Source organism: Sceloporus occidentalis, unplaced genomic scaffold (genome assembly GCF_023333645.1).
Source record: "Sceloporus occidentalis isolate IW3139 unplaced genomic scaffold, rSceOcc1.0.p SCAF_41, whole genome shotgun sequence".
NCBI classification, from domain to species: Eukaryota; Metazoa; Chordata; class Lepidosauria; order Squamata; family Phrynosomatidae; genus Sceloporus; species Sceloporus occidentalis.
In genome coordinates this window covers 2262281-2282058 of record NW_028317021.1, presented here as the reverse complement: position 1 = coordinate 2282058, position 19778 = coordinate 2262281, and the positions used below count along the sequence as shown (strand labels likewise).

At 42.4% G+C, this 19778-nt stretch overlaps 2 protein-coding genes across 3 annotated transcripts in view; both read right to left on the bottom strand.

Annotated features, from left to right (window-relative positions):
* Window positions 1-8735, bottom strand: part of ANKLE2 (ankyrin repeat and LEM domain containing 2) — a 34117-nt gene extending 25382 nt beyond the window's left edge. The window contains exon 1 of the mRNA XM_089490042.1: window positions 8459-8735. Within this exon, the coding sequence (XP_089346168.1) occupies window positions 8459-8735 (277 nt within the window). The remainder of the gene's footprint in view (window positions 1-8458) is intronic.
* A 9496-nt stretch (window positions 8736-18231) lies between these two features.
* GOLGA3 (golgin A3) overlaps window positions 18232-19778 on the bottom strand; it is a 39124-nt gene continuing 37577 nt past the window's right edge. For both annotated transcript variants that reach the window (XM_089489902.1, XM_089489903.1), the window contains exon 24: window positions 18232-19289. In XM_089489902.1, coding sequence (XP_089346028.1) covers window positions 19085-19289 — 205 coding nt within the window. In that variant the 3' untranslated portion in view covers window positions 18232-19084. The remainder of the gene's footprint in view (window positions 19290-19778) is intronic.

Genomic DNA, 19778 nt, shown 5'->3' with positions numbered 1-19778 from the left:
ACTAAGGCGGGTTACAGACCGCCATTAGGGACGTCCTGAGGACGTCCCAGTTTGAAAAAGGGGCGTCTCTTCCAGACGCCCCTAACCCTATCACGGACAGAGTCCGTGACAAATGGCGGCGGCCGTTCCACACAGCCGCCGCCATATTGATGTAGCAGATGCTGTGCGTCCGCACTTCGCGCCCAGAAGTGATGCCGCGAGTGCGCGGCTAGTGCCTCGTGGCGTCTCTTCCGGGGCCCAGGAAGGAGCGCGATTTCCGCGCTCCTTCCTCAGAGCGTCCGGGAGCCGTGCGGTTTGGACGCTGCGGCTCCTGGACGCTGCAAGCGGAGGTGGAGGCAGACCGCCGCAATCCGGCGGTCTGTAACGCGCCCCTGTGACAGACAACACAGTTGGTAATGAAATTGAGAGGCTCAATTCTGTCTTTATATTTTGGGGCATGTTTTCATAATATTGTGATGGCCCTATTTGCACTTGAAGGCTCAAAACAAGACAGAAAACCTCCCAACTGTGAGTCAATGCTGAGAATTTAGATTTTTCTAATTCAGCGCCTTGATGAATAGATATTAATAGGGGAATGGCTGTAAGCTGTAGTGGATGCACATCAGTTTGGGGGAAGAATCATGTTCATGAAGTATCTTAAAAACCTTAAATTTATATACAGAAAAATAATCACAGGTCCATACTGACAGGCTCTCGGTCAAAAAAGTGAGGCCAAATGAATGGCAAAGAGGCAAAGTTTTCCGCTATCTGAGTGGAATAGATGAAAAAAAGCAAAAGAGAGCAAAAACCCTTTTTTACAGAACTGCAAGTAGGTAAAAACATCAAAGAAGATAAACATGACATGAAGGAGGAACTATAAAAGAAAAAGAAAATAAACATGACATGAAGGAGGAATGATAAAAGAAGAGACAGGCTGAAATCCTACATTCTCAATAAATAGGATTTCTTCTCCTCTACCTTAATTCCCTCACTATTGAATAAAAAGATCTGTATTCTCAACAAGTGGAATTTCAGGTACGTTTAGTCACATGCCCTGCATGTTTAACTTACTCTTTGGGAGGACTATACCGCCTCATCGTTTCCCTAGGTTTCTACACCAGGCTAATTCCCCAATAGGACTACAGGACAGTTGTAACCCTCAAGAGACCTTGTCCAGGCTGAAATAACAGAAAAGTCTCCTTCCCTCTCATTCCTTATATGGTAGCATGGTTAACAGGAATAACATGTATGTTTCAGGAGACCCAGAAAAGTAAAATACTACAAGCTGAACTTTTAAAATCATATAAGTTGCTATTAAAGAGCATAAATCAAATGGGACAAATGTTAAACCTCCCTAAAGGATACATAACCAATAGATTTCAGCTGATGACACTTTATTTTAAAGCTGTTGTGACTTGAGTCCTCTCTTTATTAAGATATCTCTTGGGTGGAGGGTGAAGTTGCTAAGCAGTAACCTCCATCTTTTCTGGTTCCCTACAACGAACAATGTGTAGAAAACCAAAAAGCAAAAAGACAGAAGTTCTCTCATCTTCTCATCTCTTGCCCCATCTATTTACTCATCTCTTGACTTCTATCTTCTGGAAATTTCCTTTATTCCAGTGATTTCTGGGAAAGAGCCATTCTTTACCCTCCCAGTCAGGCAAAAGGATGGGGGACTCTGCTTTAGCTAGAGACAACCTCACTGCTATTAGCCTCACAATGTGATCTCTGCAAAACTAGGTCTAAAGCAGAGATAGAGTGTGAAATTTTAAACCAACAATGAAAATATTCCCCTCAACTACCAGATGAAATTAAATATATATTTACCACAGCTTGGCCCAAATCCTAGTTTAGTCCTGACAACAATAGACCCATTGAATCTACAGTCCTCCTCCATTCTCATGGTCTTTGGACTCGCGTCCCTTGCTTATGCGCGAGGGACAAACAGAGGGAGAATGAATGGGGCGCCCTCCCCGCACCTATATTCAAGCCAATGGGGCTTGAATATATGCGAAATTCCATTTTTGTGAGGGGGTCCGGAATGGATCCTCCACGAAAAAGGAGGAGTGACTGTATTAGCTTTATCTACATGTTGACCACCATGCATCAATTGACTGAATGGGTCTGATCTAGATGGGACTAAACAACAGGCTCTCAGCCACAGTACCTTTACGGGGGGGGGGGGGGGGAACATTGGTGAAGTGATCCAACTGCAACTTACTTTTTAAAAATGACTTTAAGGACTGTCTTAGTTCACAGTTCAACAGAACAGTGACAAAAAATAACTAACAGAAATAAACAGTAGCTGCACGGTACGTCTGGGTAGGAAATATGGGCTCTCTAGATGTTCCTGGACTGCAGCTCCTTTGATTCTTTACATTTGGCTATATTACTGAAGTCTAACAGAAGCAGTAATACAACAATATTTGAAGGGACACATTTTCCCAATCACCTGATGCCACTCAAACAATGGATCAATCCAGAATATTTTCAATAATGTTGTTATCTTTAAATAAAATCAAATATACTAATTAGCAACATAGCCCAGTTGCTTCTGGCTTTCCAAAATAATGTGGGAAGCATTATTTGCACTCAATGTGAGTACAGTAAGGTGAAACAAGAACAGAAAATGAGTTTATCAAAAAATTACAATTGGCATCTGAACTATATTTCTGGGGCTACAGAGCTTTACATTAATATTTTGAAAACAAGTATGGTAATCTTATCAATACACTTGTCCTTCCACATTCGCTGGGATTAGGGGCACAGGACCCCCATGAATGTGGAAAAACAGCAACTAATAAAAACACTATGTTTTTACCTGAGAGAACACTTCTCCAGGAATCTCTAGGTCCTCCAGGGCAACTCTGTTGTCAACATCTGCCAGACATTGACCATAGAATTGCAGTGGAGGAGCTACAAAGCCCTAGTGGGGTGTTCTCTCTAAGAATTTCTAGGTCCTTCAGTGCAATTTTTGGTTAAAGTTGATCACAGAGTTGCGCTAGAGGACCCAGAGATTCCTAGAGAGAACATATTAATAAAAATCCGTGAATAACAAATCTGCAAAAGCCAAAGTGGCAAATGTGGAAGGACGAGTGTATTTACCTTATACAGTCACCCCTCCTAACTTATGGATCTGAAATCCACAACCTTGAATATCTGTGGAGAGGTGACCTCCGCTATTACCAATGGTGTGCGCACCCAGACTGCATGCACAGGGGGGCCCCATTCAAGCCTGTGGGGCTTAAATATGCACGAGCCTCATTTTTCGGGGGGGGGGCAGTCGGAACGGATCCCCCATGAAAAAAGAGGGCCAACAGTACATCCATACACACAACACAGAACAAAGAACAGCTATGACAGGGCTTGTAAATAACAAGAGGCACAAGGAAAGAGAGGCACTGGGAAGTGGGGATAAAGTATGTGATTTCTTTTACATACATTGCATAGTAACTATGTACGCTGACACAGTAAAAATGAGGTATTATTTTCTAGACATCAAAAATGTGAAAGTCTGCAGCATGAACTTTTGTGTGTGTGTGTATACATATATATCCTTTTTGGATATATGAAACACTCTGTAGAAGGGTGTGTACATGCAACATTTCTCTGTGCCCATGTGGGGTGGGGTATTAGTGTGTATGTTGATCTTGATGATTCAAGATAATGTGTGATACACCGGACAAAGTAAGTTTTGAACCACAAAAAATTACAGAAACATATCAAGTTAAATTTCAATTAAGAGGAAATAACACAAACAGAGACGACGCAATCATTACTTAGCAATAGCAGTGTATAACACTCAATCTACATCCCAATCCCCAGGAAAGGGGACACCAGGGATTGCAGTAACCACAGGGTCATTGCATTAATTTCCCATGCAAATAAAGTGATATTCAAAATGCTACAACAAAGACTTTTACCATATATGAAACAAGAAATGCCAGGTGTCCAAGCTGGGTTCAGGAAAGGAAGAGGTACTAGGGATCATACTGCAAACACACATCAGATAACAGAGTACACCAAAGAATTTCAGAACAAAATCAGACAATGCTTTATAGCAAAGGCTTTGATTGTGTAAATCATGAAAAACTATGGATGGCTCTTAAAGAAAGTGCCACAACAACTGATTCTCATGATGCGTGACTTGTACTTAGGATAAGAGACTACCGTCAAGACAAAATACAGAGAAACAGTTTAATTTCCAATTGGCAAGGGGGTCATGAAAGGCTGCATTTTATCACCCTATCTATTTAACCTGTATACTGAACATATCTAAAGCAGGATTAGACTCAGAAGAGTAGAAGAATGAAAACTGGAGGAAGGATCATCAGTTTAAGATATGCAGATGACACCATGTTATCTATCCTGAAGGACACTATAAAAAAACTAGTCACTCAGGGGAATATGTATCTAGCTCAAAGATAGGGGCTGAGGGTAGACAGCCCATGGGATCTTTTACTAGCTATACCAGGTGAGAATGCTACAGGACTCCAGAGGCAAAGTTCCAAATAATAAGACTTTATTGAAGGAAGCCACACACACACACACACGTTCATACGCATACACACTGCAGAGGCTAAAGGAATCAGAAGGAAGGAGGGGAAGGATAGGGTAGGCGTGAAACACCCTTCACAGAAATACTACACCTGAGCAAAGCTTGTCTTCAAAAGCAGCAGATCCTGGGGAAACTCTGAGCTTCCCGCAGCAAGGAAGGGTTGGACAGTTGCAGAAGTGTTCAGTAAGACTGACTAACAAGAGTTTCTGAACCAAAGAATGAAGCAAAACAAGCCAATATTTATACCCAAAATTCCCTTTGAGGGCAGATTTCAAGGGGTTTGAAAAGACCAAAAGATTTTGTTTGATGTTCTTTGAAATGTGTATGAAATTGCTTTGAGATTTTTCCAAGGTGATGGCACTAAGGTGTGAAAGGATGGCAATTTCCAAGCTGGAGAGGCTCATTGCAAAGGATCTCCTGTGCTGTGTTTATCACAAACCTTGCATCCCTTTGTTCTACAGCTTCCTTTCTGCTCTGCCTCCATGAGAGGGGTTGGCTGTGATGATGGCTCCACATTCAGGGTCTTTGAAGGGTCACCTAGCCTATGTTTTTTGACATCAAAAGAGGAGGGTGTGTCGAGGCCTCCATCGATTTTAACAACCATGCTACTTGCAGAAAATATCAAAGACTTGGCACAGTTACTGAAGAAAGTGCAAAAGCAGGTTTCCAGCTCAACATTAAGAAAACAAAAATAATGACCACAGATTATTTACTTAACTTTAAAGTAGAGGATGAAGACACTGAAATGGTTCACAACTTCCCATACTTTGGCTCAGTCATTAATATGGATGCAGACAGCAGTCAAGAAATCAGAAAAGTTGCTTTGTCAGGGATGCTTTGATTGAGAGTTTCTGCATGGCAGGGGTTGGACTGGATGGCCCTCGGAGTCTCTTCCAACTCTATGATTCTACGACTAGGATGTATTTTATATTGTGACGGCTTTTAGCTTTTAACAATAAAAATTTCTACTGAAAATTTCTACGACTGGGATTTGCAAGGGCAGCTATGAAGGAACTAGACAGGATCCAGAAGTGTAAAGATAAATCACATTATACTGCAGTTAGGATGGCCCATGCAATCGTATTTCCCATTTCTATCTGCAGCTGTGAAAGCTGGACAGTGAAGAAAGTTCATTGGAAGAAAATCAACTCATCTGAGACCTGGCGCTGGAGAAGAGTTCTATGGATACCTGGGACTGCTAAAAAGGCAAATCAAGGGGTCCCAGAGCAAGCTTGAACTCTCCTTGCAAACTCCCAGGATGACTAAACTGAGACTGTCTTTGCTGAGTGGCTTCAAGTCGTTTCAGACTGTCATGCTTTGACCTTATCATGAGAACACATGGCTCACTAGGAAAGGCAATAATGCATGTTAAGGTAGAAGGCAGTAGGAAAAGAAGAAGACCATATTCCAGATGGAGAGACTCAACCAGGGAAGCCACAGCCTTAAGTGTGCAGGACCTGAGCAGGGCTGATGATAACAGGGTGACTTGCAGGTCTCTCATAGGGTCACCTGGAGAAGTCTACTTGATGACAGTTAAAAATAACAAACAGGGTACAGGTAACACATACCACTTAGTTAGTTATAGGTATATACAGTGGTCCCTCCACAGTGGCTGGGGTTAGGGGTGAAGGACCACCATAAATGTGGCAAAACTGCAAATAAAAAACACTATTCTTTCTACCTGAGAGAACACCTATCTAGCAATCTCCAGGTCCTCCAGTGCAACTCTATGGTCAACATAGTTTTTTGGGGGGGTTTCGAGCTATGTGGCCATGTTCTAGAAGAGTTTATTCCTGATGTTTTGCCAGCGGCTGTGGCTGGCATCTTCACAGATGCTGGCGAAATGTCAGGAATAAACTCTTTTAGGACATGGCCATATAGACCCTTCACCCTCCCGAAAAAAACCCCACAAAAAAACTATGAATGCTGGCCATGAAAGCCTTCGACTTCTATGGTCGACGTTTGCCAAAGGTTCTCAAAGAATCATAACGGAGGACCTACAAAAGCCTAGAGAAGGGTTTTCTCTAGGAACATCTAGATTCTCCAGCACAACTCTATGGTCAATTTTCCAGCAGAGAGAACATATTAATCAAAACCACAAGTGTTAAGTCAAAGGCTTTCATGGCCGGCCTCCATAGTTTTTGGTGGGGGTTTTTTTGGGTTCTGTGGCCATATTCTGGAAGAGTTTATTTGTGATGTTTCGCCAGCATCTTGATGCCAACCACAGATCCTGCTGGCAAAATGTCAGGAATAAACTCCTCCAGAACATGCCCAGAGAGCCCCAAAAACTGCATGTGGAGGGCCATATGTGTTATAAATGCAGTGGAGACAAAAACTAGGGAATATGGCTCAAAAGCGGTCATAAAACCCTCAATGTGCCACTAGTAAAATGAAAATATTGACCTCGTTTGTTGATTTCATTAATTTCAACAATTGTAAGATGCTTTGGCTAGAAATCAGGAGTGGTGACCATGCAGTCCTCCAGCAGCTTTGGGGACGGAAGTTTCCAGCTCTCACGGTCTAGGCACAAAGCGGCGTCAATGACGGCGCAAGTGGCCGGCACAAGTGCGCCGCTCCATTTGCAGACCCACAGCCTCTGGAGGCACACGATTCACACCCCTGAAATAAAGGCAAATGGAGAGTGCAGAAACAGCAAGCATGCCGAGATGTATTAAGAATGCAGAGACCATTTGCTTATTTATATCCCACACTTCTCTCAATGTGGCTAAAAAAAAAAAACAATCTGGATAATCAAAATGCAGCTAAACAACTGAATAAGCAATTGTATGAAAGACAAGGCCAATGTTGGAAAGCATTTGAGACGTATGAAAATCAAAAGTGCAGCCTGCTCCAGAGCAAGGGCACCAAGGCAGTGGCAGAAACCCTGTCTAACTGTTTTTAAAAAGCCCTTTGTCTCCCCAAACCCGAGTGGACTATAGTTTACAGTCACTAGACTCCTCCGGGAGTTTGTGTGTGTCGGTGATTTGTGCATTTTTAGTGCTTTCCTTGAGATGGGAAACCAACCAACACACGGAAAACACCCTTGTTTTTGCTACAATAGGTCCACCCTCTCCTTGCAAAAGCACACAAGGCCCTTCCTTTGGTTACGGGCCTTAACAAACCAAAACCCTTCGCAGAAGCCCCCCCCCATCCTTTTCCAATGTCCTGTTCAATAGTTTTCATATAACACACACACTTCATATATCTATATTTATATAGACACATAAATATTTATATATGTGTGTGTAAATATATATATACATATATATACACACACACATATATATTCATACATATATGAAATATATATATATAACACATATTCATACACACACATATATTTATACATATATATTATATATATATATATAAAACACATATTCACACACACACATATATATATATTATATGTGTGTGTATATATATAGTATATACATATATATGCACATATATATACACACACACCTATATTCATACATATATGATATATATATATATATATATATATATAAAACACATATTCACACACACACACACATATATATATATATATATACACACACACACACACACATATATATTTCTATATATAGGCATAGACACACACACACACACACACGATCTGCTGGTTTTAATCCCAGGATCCGCTCAGAGGGCCTTTGGGTCCGGCGACGCCTTGCGCTCGGAGCCCCTTCTTCTCCTCGGTGTTTCCATTCCCAGCTTCGGCCCAAAGTGGGAGCCCAGCGGGAGAAAGCGGGGCTGCCTCCGCACTGCGCAAAGGACCCGCGCCGGGGCGGCCTTCTTCGGAGCCTGGGGAAGGGGCGTCTGCTCTGCGGCGCCCGAGTCTCCGGAGGGCGCTAAAAGCGGAGGGCAAAGGCGCTAGCAGCAGCCCTGGCCTCCTCCTTCCGTTGGGCCTCTCACCTTGACAGGGGCTCCCTTTCCGGGGGGGCTCTTGTTCCTCAGGCGGCGGCGAAGGCGGCGTTCCGACAGCGACGGCGTTGGCTGCAGGCCTTGGGCCACCGCCGCCTCCTCCTCTTCGTCGCCCGAAGGGCCTCCTCTCCCAGAAGCGGACCAGCCAGCCCAGGGCGCCTATGACGGCGCAGGCTGCCAGCAGCTCCCAGGCCGGCCAGCGCGGAGGCCACGCGGAGGCACCCCCGAAGCCCGCCCAGCCCGCGGCGGCCGCCCCCCAGCGCTCCATGCCTGGCCCCGACCTCCCGCTCCCGCCGCCGCCGCCGCCGCCCTCCCGCCACGCACGCGCCCAAGAAGGCCGAACGCCCTGCCAGGAGCGGACGACCAAGAGCTTCGTCTACGCGACCTCTCGGCTTCCGTCCTTCTCGGCCTTCCTCCGCCCCTTTCTCCGCCCCCCAAAGGTCTCCTGGCAACGCCAGTGGCCCCGCCCCCCAAAGGCCCCGCCCCCTCCGCGTCGAGCTGCGCTGGAGCCCTTGGCGCCCTGGTGGCGCAGCGGTTAAGTGCTGGTACTGCAGCCACTCCCTCCCAAAATCACAAGGTTGTGAGTTCGATCCCAGGCAGGGGCTCAGGGTCGACTCAGCCTGGCATCCTTTTAGGTCACTACTAAAATGAGTCCCCAGCTTGTTGGGGGCAATTAGCTTACACTTTGCAAGCTACTGAGAGACTGCTTGGGCCACTGGTTCTCAACCTTTGGTCTTCCAGATGTTTTGGACTCCAACACCCCAAATTCCTAAACATTTCTCTTATTGCCTGGAGCTTGTGGGAGCTGAAGTCCCAAACATCTCGAGGAGGAGCAAAGGTTGAGAACCACTGGCTTAGGTGGCATGAAGGGGTCCATAAATGAGGCTGCTATTGCTTTTGCCACTGCTATTGGCCTCACTCACTTTCCTCCCAGGCGCCACCCATGGCTTCCAATGTCTTTTCTATTTCTGGTCTTCATATCATTGTTTGGCTGTTATTGGATTTGCTATGTGGCCTACACTGCTACCCCTAGATGCTTTTTGGATTCCAAGATACCACATTTTAGCCATCACAGGGGGATCTAAGAGAGATCTAGTGCATGGGACCTTGCTGTCTGAGGCTTCAGCCTCCAACAGGCTTCCCTGAATGACTGACTCAGTCGCTCACATGGATATGGCCTATCCCAGTGATGGTGAACCTTTTCGAGGCCGAGTGCCCAAACTGCAACCCAAAACCCACTTATTTATTGCAAAGTGCTATGTCCCTCTGGCTTTCTGGTAACAAACTCTGTGCTGGGACAATGGTACATGTGCCCACAGAGAGGGCTCTGAGTGCCACCTCTGGCACGCGTGCCATAGGTTCGCCATCACTGGCCTATCCTAATGACTACCCCATGATGTCCTCTTCTTGTGACTGTTTTAATGATTTTAACTGTATTTTACTATAGTTATTATGTTGTAATTATTATGTCCATTTGTTGATTTATTTTATTGTATTGTATGTTTTTACTGGTGTGAAGAGGCAGGATAGAAATTTTTATTATTATTATTAACAAAGTTAAAGCAATTTTTTCTAATATTGGGACTGGATCCACATGCTTTGTCTCTATATCACATAAAGTTTTGCTGATGCAGAACATTAAGACTTCTTGAGAAATCCAGTGTCCTCTACCTGCAAAGGAGCCTGTGGCTTCACAAAGGAAGGAGGCATGCTGAATTCTGAGAAAACATCTTCTTTGAGTTGCAAGTGGACATAAAATTTCCTTGACTTTGAAAACCTCCCAGTGACAGCATGGCCAAAGGGGAAGGTGCCAGCCTCCAGATAGCCCTCCCTGCCATCTGAACTAAGACCTGAAACAGAAAATGCAGGCCTAGGACTCACATCTCCCATTTCTTTCTCCTGTTTGCCTGATGAAGAAACCAGTGTGACTTCAGAGGTTAGCAACATGTAATTGTGCTTTTTGGTTGTCCCAATAAAGGCATCATTGTTTGGATGTTATTGGTCTCAAACTGTTTTTCTGCAGTGCAGGAGGGAAAAGGTGCGCTTTGGAAGCCATGGGTGACACCTGGGAGAAAAATGAGTGAGGCCCATAGCAATAGCAGCTTTATTTATATACAGCTTCATACCACCTAAGCAGTTTACACCTGTAAGCCAATTGCCCCAACAAGCTGGGTACTCATTTTATTGAGCTACAAAAGGATGGAAGGCTGAGTAGATCTTGGAGCCCTTCTCTAGAACTGAACTCACAATGTTGTGGCTGTAGTTCTGGCATTTAACCACTGTGCCAGCAGGGCTTCTGTGGTCTCCAGAGTTGTAGTCCACTGTGTCACAATGGCTCTGATGTGTAGGCATACAATAGCATGTACATTTCTATATCGCTTATTAGTAAACTCAGCACTCTCTAAGGGGTTTACAGTGTGTTAGCCAATTGCCCCCAACAAGCTGGGGACTCATTTGACTGACCTACAAAAGGATGGAAGGCTGAGTCAACCCTGGAGCCCTGGGATCAAACTCACAACCTTGTGGCTGCAGTGCCAGCATTTTAACCACTGTGCTGCCAGGGTTTCCTAAGGTGCACAGCACAGGGCCAGAGGTGTATATTGTTAACCTTGTGGTACAAGCCGTAATAGCAGCAACATCAGCAGCAGATGCAGAGGGTCAAAACAGACTCCCTGTTGACAGCCAGGCAGGCTTTTGTCTGCTTCAGCAGTAGCACAAGGCCTGGAAAGCCTCCTCTGTGTTAATGTGTGCCACTGAAAAGGCTCCATGGGACATAGGCCTGGCAGGAATGGCAGCATCCACTTCAGCTGCTGTGTTTGCCAACCTACCCAGCCAATGAAAATGAAGGGCTATTTCCTTGGTTCCGGGCTGCCTACTCACATTTTATCCAGTTCTGGGCTCACTTCCCGAGATTCCCTTCCTTCCCACTTGAGCAGGCCTTTGGCTCAGAAGCAGTTCACTGGACTGAGCCAACTTAGTGACATCACAAGGGCCCTCCCCTTAGGCTTAGGTTTTGGCTGTGCAATTTCAGGGAATAGGATGCTGCTGGCCTGGCAACCCTAACATGCAGGGCATGTTCACTCTGAAGCAAGTCACAGCGGTGCTCAGGGAAGCTTTCATCCCACTGCTTATCAAGGACGGCAGTCTTCTTTCATGCTTACCCAAACTGCACAGTAATGGCACCTTTCAACTTTAGACTGCCACTTCTCAGTAACAGCTATGGTGGCCAATGGTCAGTTGTGGTGGGACTTGTAGTCCAACAATACTTAAGACTACTGGTTCTCAGCTGGGGAAGGTCCCAAAGCTGTTGGATTTCAAATCCCAGGATCCCTGTCCAGGAACTTCCTTGGCTAAGAACCACTGAGAGGGTACCATGTTAGGGAGATCAAGTCTTTCATGACAGCACCATCTTACTCATTTTTATGCATTTCTCCCGTTTGCAGAGCCACATCTTTCAACAGGATGGAGCAATGAAATAACCACCTGTGCCTCAAGGTGTCTTAGGGCCCGAACAGACAGGCCAAAATAAAGCTGCTTTGGGTCTCTTTGAAGGTATGCACTTTAAATGACACACTCATCTTAAGAGGCCAGAGTTGCGCCAAAGCTGCGCTCCAGTCCTTAGGACAGGAGCATGGCTTTGGCATGGCTTCCAATCTCTTAGGATGCATGTATCATTTAAAGCGCATACCTCCAAAGTGATGCAAAGCAGCTTTATTTTGGCCTGTCTGTTCGGGCCCTTAGTTTCATCCTGACAGCCTGATAGCCCTTTTGCAGTGTTTCAAAGGCTACATCTTGCAGCATCATTTGTTCCAGTGTGGATTAGAAGGAAGGGATGATTGCCAGTGATGCACCTGGCCAAAAAAAGTCAATGCAATTCTAGGCTGCCTCAACTGCTCTGGGCACCATGGTCCAAGAAGGACATTACTGTATATACTCGAGTCTAAGTCAACCTTATGTATAAGTCGAGGGCAGGTTTGGGGACCAAAATTATGGATTTTGATATGACTTGAGATAAATCGAGGGTAAAACTTAGGGGAATGTAACAAAGTATCTAAAGGATGAAGAAAAGGAAAACAATGCCAAAGAACATACAAAATTCTAGCATGTTTGTGTTCATATTAAAGGCTAGGTGGGTGAGAGAATAGATAGGAATCAGTGCTTCCATGACAGATTCTGCTCTTGTCTTTCACCAAGGGATGGTTCCTTTTTAAAATAAGAGTTAAAGTACAGTACTTACATTGACCCATGGATAAGATGACCTGGGTTTTTGTGGCCAATTTTTAGACTAAAATTTCTAGATTTACACATATATACAGTAAACTGGAATGGGTCCTGAGGACAGCAACCAAGATGATCAAAGGTCTGGAAACCAAGCCGTATGAGGAATGATTTAGGACTGTTGAACCTGGAGAAGATGATAAGGAATGGGATAGAATTTGGGGGAAAAGGCACCTGAAAAATTTATTGGTTCGGATAAAAGAAAATTATTATAAGTTGATTTGGAAATGGTACCTGACTCCAGTGAGACTATATAATAGTAACACGAATAATTCAAAAAATTGGAGAGGCTGTCAAGAAGTAGGGTCATCTATGCATATGTGGTGGCAATGTAAATATGTACAAAATTTTTGGGGAAAAGTGATATTAGACATAGAAAATGTTATGAATATAAAAATAGATAGAAGACCAAGTATAGTTTTGTTATCGTTATATAATTCAGAGAAATGGGGGGGGGGGGGGGAGATTTGGTAACAAATTTGCTTACAGTAGCAAGATTAATAATAGCAAGGTGTTGGAAAATGAAAATAGATGTAGAAATGGAGGATTGGTATAAAGAGGTATGCAAATTAGCTATTAATGATAAATAGACATGTAAACTGAAAGTAAAAAAAGGACTATGGAAAAGAAATGACTTTGAGGGGATTTGGAAAGAATTTGTTGAGAAAGTACTGAGAAAAGAAGATGGAAGATTACCTCCAGAAGACGAATTGAAATTTTGGATGGAATACAAGGATGGAAATGGCTCCGGGGAACTAGGGGGGCACTGAGGGGTATATAAAATAATTTGTTAAAATGTAATAGAATGTAATAGAATGTAGGGAGATATCTGTTTATGGAAATACTATAAACATTAAATTTTAAGAAAAGAACCTGGAGAAGAGAAGACTGAGAGGTGACATGACAACCATCTTTAAATATCTGAAGTGAGGTTATTGTAGAAGATGAAGCAAGCTTGTTTTCTGCTATTCCAGAGACCAGGACATGAACCAATGGATTCAGATTACAAAAAAAGAGATTCTATCTAAAAATTGGGAGGCGCTGCTTGACAATAGGAGTTGTTCACCAGTGGAATGGGCTGCCTTGGAGGTGGTGGACTCTCCATCTTTTGAGGTCTTCAGAGGTTGGAAGGCCGTATTTCAGGAGTGCTTCAGTTGTGTATTCCTGCATGGCAAGCGGTTGGATTAGATGGTCTTGGGTTACCTTTTATTTCTATGGCGCAGTACAGAGCGCCAAAAAGAGGCACCTCCCCTTGCTCCACAGCAGCGCTGCAGCAACCAAATTGTGCGGCGCTGCTGCGCAGCAAGAAAGGAATGCACGGAAGTGACTCCTTTTTTGCGGCGCACTTCCGCTGCCCCAAAGCGCCAGCGATGGTGTGGTGATGTGCCAGCGGCACAGCCCCATTTGGAGGCTGCGCAGCTGGCACGTCATCGCTGCACGCACCATGTGGATGGTGCTGCGCAGCTGCAGCGCGCCCATGATGTGTTAGGGTTGCAGGGCGTGTGCATGCCCTACCCCTGAGCAACCCTAGCACGTCATGGGCGCGCCGCAAAGGGCCCGTCTGTACCAGGCCTATGATTCTCTACATACATCAGTGGGCAAATGTCTTCAAGACAGTTTACAACTATAAAAGCACAAAGCAATATTAAAATCACAGCTAAAACAAAGTTTGGCTTTCCTCCTTTCAATCTGTCTGATTTTGAACTGGCTTCCTCTTCCCCAAATTTTGTCAAGACAAACAAAAATGGAAACCCTTCTATGAAAAATAGTTTATTGCACAAAACTTTTCAAGAATTTTTATGCACATCTTTTTTTAAACTGAACATGCTTTTTTTAAAAGGTCACAATCGTTAAATCCTTAGTCACAACATAACTCACTCTTCCTTTGAAACTCACAATCAAACAATTGTCACAGAGGTGATGTTCTCCCTTATTAATACAATCTGACAGCAGTTGGTTGAAAACATGTAAATGTGCAAAAGATTGCATAAGAACGTTTAAAAGTTATTTCTTTTTTAAAAACAACAACACACAACCCTCTGCACAGGTAAGCTCCAATAAAGGATCCTTGGTGACCACAATTAATTCTACATAGAGTTAAAATTTCCCATTCCACCAAGTTTACATTAATGTTGAATTTCAGCAGGGGGAAAATGCAACCATAAAATGGATTTTAATCAAAATGAGATGGATGGAGCTCACTGTCTAAATTAAGGCGACACTTTATTTTGTTTTTATTGTGCATCTGTCACATTGACACATTTTGGTTTATAATAATTAGACCATCTAACATTAATACTCCCTTATTGCCTAGCACAGCTTCCGTAATATTGAATCCTACAGACAGAAGGAGCAGCAATACATGATGCTTCAAAAAAACACTGTCCTTCCGGCAATCTTTCTAACTTTCTGAAAAACATGAGCAAGTTTTCCTGACAGAACAAAATGAACATTGCCTGAGTGTAGGATAAAGCTGCTTGTGCAGAAGGGAGCTAAACAGAGTGTCCAAGTCTCCAAAGAAATTGGAAGGCAGTGGAAATAACATGGAACATCCTTCAAACATTTAACGTGAGAAACATGGGCTCAGTGATTTTTGGTGGGATTTTTTTGAATGTAATACTGTGAAAGAATAGAAGGAAGCCTTCAAAAATCCTCTGTGAAATCTACAAATGAATACTGAAGTCTTTTGCAGTATCTCTTTTTAGTACGAAGACAGAAATGTTGGGTTTCTCTCGCTCCTAACATTCAGATCATAGCAGAACAGATAGTCCCGAGGGATGAAGAAAGGGATATATATAGAAAGCATCTCCCAATTTACCACAGAGCCCCTTGAAATAATTCATCTAATTATGAAAAGCATGCCAATGTCAGACTGAAGCATCTGTCCAAATTACTCAGATCTACTTGCTCATTTGAGATTGATGAAGAAATGATTCCCTGAATAACAGATTAAAAGACAGCACCTTTTAGAAAGAGCAATGCCTCCAAGAGAGCTAACTGGTTAAACTGCTAGCTGTTTAAGTTTCTCAATTTTAGATCTGCAAGTCCCATTTCCTTTCTGGTCGAAACAATGAGTAATTCTGGATATAAGAGTGTTACAAATGTAGTCTCGGAAAGGAAGGGAAATGTCTTCAATTAGTTGTTTAAAAGGAGAAATCCAACTTTGTTTAGGTAAAACGCAACTGACTCTCAACCACCCCAAACTGTACATTGCTGCATGAATATACACTCTAATGTATTTTTCAAGGATGGGCTGGCCGGGAGTTTGTGAAGCCCTGAAAAAAAATATTTAACAAGTAACTACGGTAATTTTAGTATTTTAACACACACAATATTTAGCTGTGAATATTCTTTCTGATTCTGTATTTTTATGCGCCACAGAAGTGTTATAGCAGAATTTGTCAGACTCCAAATTCATAAATACCAGATTCTTCCTAGTAAATAATACAGTGTTCTACGTTGAATGGTAACATGAAAATTCCATTTGTGCAGATTTTGTACCTGAATATATATTAATCATTACATATTAACTTTGGTGTGTAAATACTACAGTATTTCTTCTTCTTTAAATTAGCAAGTACATAAGCGAGAATGTGAACAGCAGCAAAAAATTACTCATTACAAATTATTCTTTAAAACAGATTTAAGCCATCAGCATATTGGATTAGTCAATAAAGCTCTCAATGTGTTGTTTTGATAACAGTTGATCAGTCGTATGAAATAAACATGTAATGTGACATTCACTGAAATTCCTTCCCCATAAATGTTAAAACCTTTACATTTAAAAAGTACCTTGCCTTCATATTACAGTATATGCAAAAATTAAAACATCTTGCCAGAGTTTCAAAACTATAAGTATTAAATATGTGTAAAACTCACAGTGAGGAACAAAATATAGTGAAAAATCTTTACAGGAAGTCAGTATTTTGAAAGCAGCATGTGAAAAACATTATGCAACACTGCCCCTAGAGCAAAGGTGTTTTTTGATTCCACGTCAAGATTAGAGTAACATTTCTTTGTTTTATTGGGGGAACAAACTTTCTGTTCTAAAACACGTCTTACTCAAAAAAGGCATCACCTTTCTTTGATAAATTCACTCTTAAAGAAACCTAATATACAGACAGTACCGTTCTCAAAGGCGGAAATCATCAAACCACTTTACAGTTTTCTTATTTTCTATCAATCAATCAATCAACCCTGAAATCAGGCCAGAACTAGAAATTATTCTTATTATTCATCTTCTTACTCTCTTCCCCCTCCATAAAGTCTAGTGTTGTAGGTCCAAACCCACTGCAGAAATAATCCAATCTGAGACCGCTTTAACTGCCTGGCTCAATGCTAGGGAATTCTGAGAATTGTAGTTTTGTGAGACATTTACCCTTCTCAGTCACAGAGCTCTGGTGCTACAATAAACTACCATTCCCAGGATTCCCTAGCACTAAGCCAGGGCAGTTAAAGCCATCTCAAACTGGATTATTTCTGCAGTGTGTTTTGGACTGTAGTCTTCTCAAGACCTGGGACCCATCCTAAGTTGTTTTACAATGACATGCTATTTTTCTCTCCACTCCTCTCTTCTCTTTTCTTTTTAAAGAACCACCTTTACACGACACTGGTGACACCAATCTTTAGATTGGGCATAGCTCATCTTTAAGCTGGAAACAAACAACCTACCCAATGAAGACAAACAGTATAGAAAAATATGCTACATATTTTGTCCTAAATATTACAGGGCACTAGAAAGGGGCAGGCAAGAAAACCGCACCAATAGCTGAATATTTAGCGGTAGTCAAGTCTACACCATAATATGTCATTGCAGAGAGGAAAACTAGACACATAGCTGTCATTTTCACAACAGCTCTGTGTATCCCCTAGCATCTAGTTATAGACTCTGACATCTGTTAAATCCCAGACTTCCACATCTTTCACCCAAAAACACAACCTACATACACAGCAGCCTATTCATTTTCATGGCTGTGTTCTCTAGCACATTCTAGAGTGCAATTTCAAGTTGTGAAAGTAAGCAAAACCAAAGCCTGGCCTTTTGGAACCTACAAAAAAAAGAAAGATGGCTTGTATTGTCAACTATGAGGAAAGGATTTTTAAAAGGAAAACCTTTGTTGTTTTAGCCTGCTAACTGCAGAACAGCAGGGTGTTTTCTCAAAGAAGGCTACATGAACACTGGGCTAAATGGACATAAGAGTAGGAACGGGAAATACGTAGTCCTGCAGATACTGGACTGAAACTCCTATCAGCCCTAGCTAGCATCATCAGTTACAAGGGCTGATGGCAGATGCAGTTCAACAACATCTGGAGAGTATTCCCCATCCCTGCATTTGAAAGAAAAAATATTAAGGGGAATTAAAGCTAACAGGAATTTATAGGCAGTATATAACATTCATTTGAGAGATAAAATAAGTAAATTACATTTCTAATTATATATATATATATATATATATATATATATATAGTATTTTTCATCACCCAAACTTAATCTGTAACAACATTAAAAAACAAAACCTTTGTGTTTTGTGTTAAATAAGTCTATTTTAAAAAAGGAACGAACTGATACTTCAAAGCAGAACCAAGCTGAACTATTTATATACAGCTTGTGCTAGAGATGTCCCCAAAGACTACGCAACAACAACAACAACAGCAATGTGCAAAAGGCATCTTCCAAGTGAATCAAAGCTCTCTGCTGGCCTTTGGCTGTGGATCATTAATCCACTTCCTCTGAAGCAGACCCAACTGATGCAATGGAACAACTTCAGATGGGTTGTTTCAATGCTCAAGACCACTGAAAAGTTACTGGTTTGCACTGGGCATCTGCTATGGTCAATGTGTCAAGCAAGGGTTTGTCGTCAAACAAAAAGACAGTCCTAGCCATCACCAACGTAATAGGTTGAAACTCTCACTCATATACCCAGGCCTGAAACAGACCAAGTTGTTATCAAATCTGTTTGCCAAGTAAAAATGTAAAAAGCCAGAAACCGTGTAATGAAGTCATGGTAGGCATGCAACTGAATTCCATCTCCCTAGCCATTACTGAATAGGGGGAAAGATTTCTTAGTTTTTCTAAGGACTTCTTGATGCCCCAAATGTCACATCTTCCTGCTTCATCCCCAGCACTGCCAATCCCGCTCAAGTAAGACTGGCAAGATTTTAAAAAGTTTTAAAGCATTACCTTCAAATATTTTGCTTCTGATCATCTTCTGTTCTTAAAATTAAAAACAGATGGAGAAGTCTAAAACATTTTAAATCCGAACAATAAATACCATGGATAAAGATTTGTTACATACATAAAAGCAGTTATGACGAGACGAAACGAAGGCAGTGAAGTCACTACATTGACACTTCCTTTTCACCAGCACTTGAACTATGTTCTCGTAGGCCTACTGCAGGGAGATTCTGGTTGTCCAAGACAGGTGCGGGAAAGTTGGAAGAAAAGTCCATTAACTGCCCTTCTATCTGAGTCCATGAAGACATGGATTCATGAACTGTTATAGTGTGCTCTTCCATTTGACGCTGAAGGCTGTCCATCTCCTGCCTTTGGGAAATAAGGAGGGGGGGAAGAAGATAAGAAGAGCCCTGCTGGATTCATACAAAAGGTTCATCTAGTCCAGAATCCTGTTTCCTACAGTGAATAACTTCAGGAGGGTGTGAAAGAAACAGCTTTCTCCTACTGCTTCTTTCACACTGGTATTCACTGGCATATTCTCTCTGAACATAAAAGTCTGTTTAGCTGCCATCATTCCAAATACCAATAGCCAGAGCCTGCAAAGTTCCTGTATATTTACTACAAGAGACTTCTCATCAATGCCTTAGGAAAGTAGGGAGGGTCCATTAGCTACCCTTCCGTCCAAATCCACAAAGACATTAATTTTTTGAATGTTTAGGCTTTAAACAGGAGATCTGCACTCCATGCACGTGCTTTTAAATTGCTTTTAACTGAGCTATAATTTTAGTATGATAATCTTTTGACTGTGTTTTAATACTGAAACATCGTGTTTTATCTCTATTTGTTTCTTTAATCGTG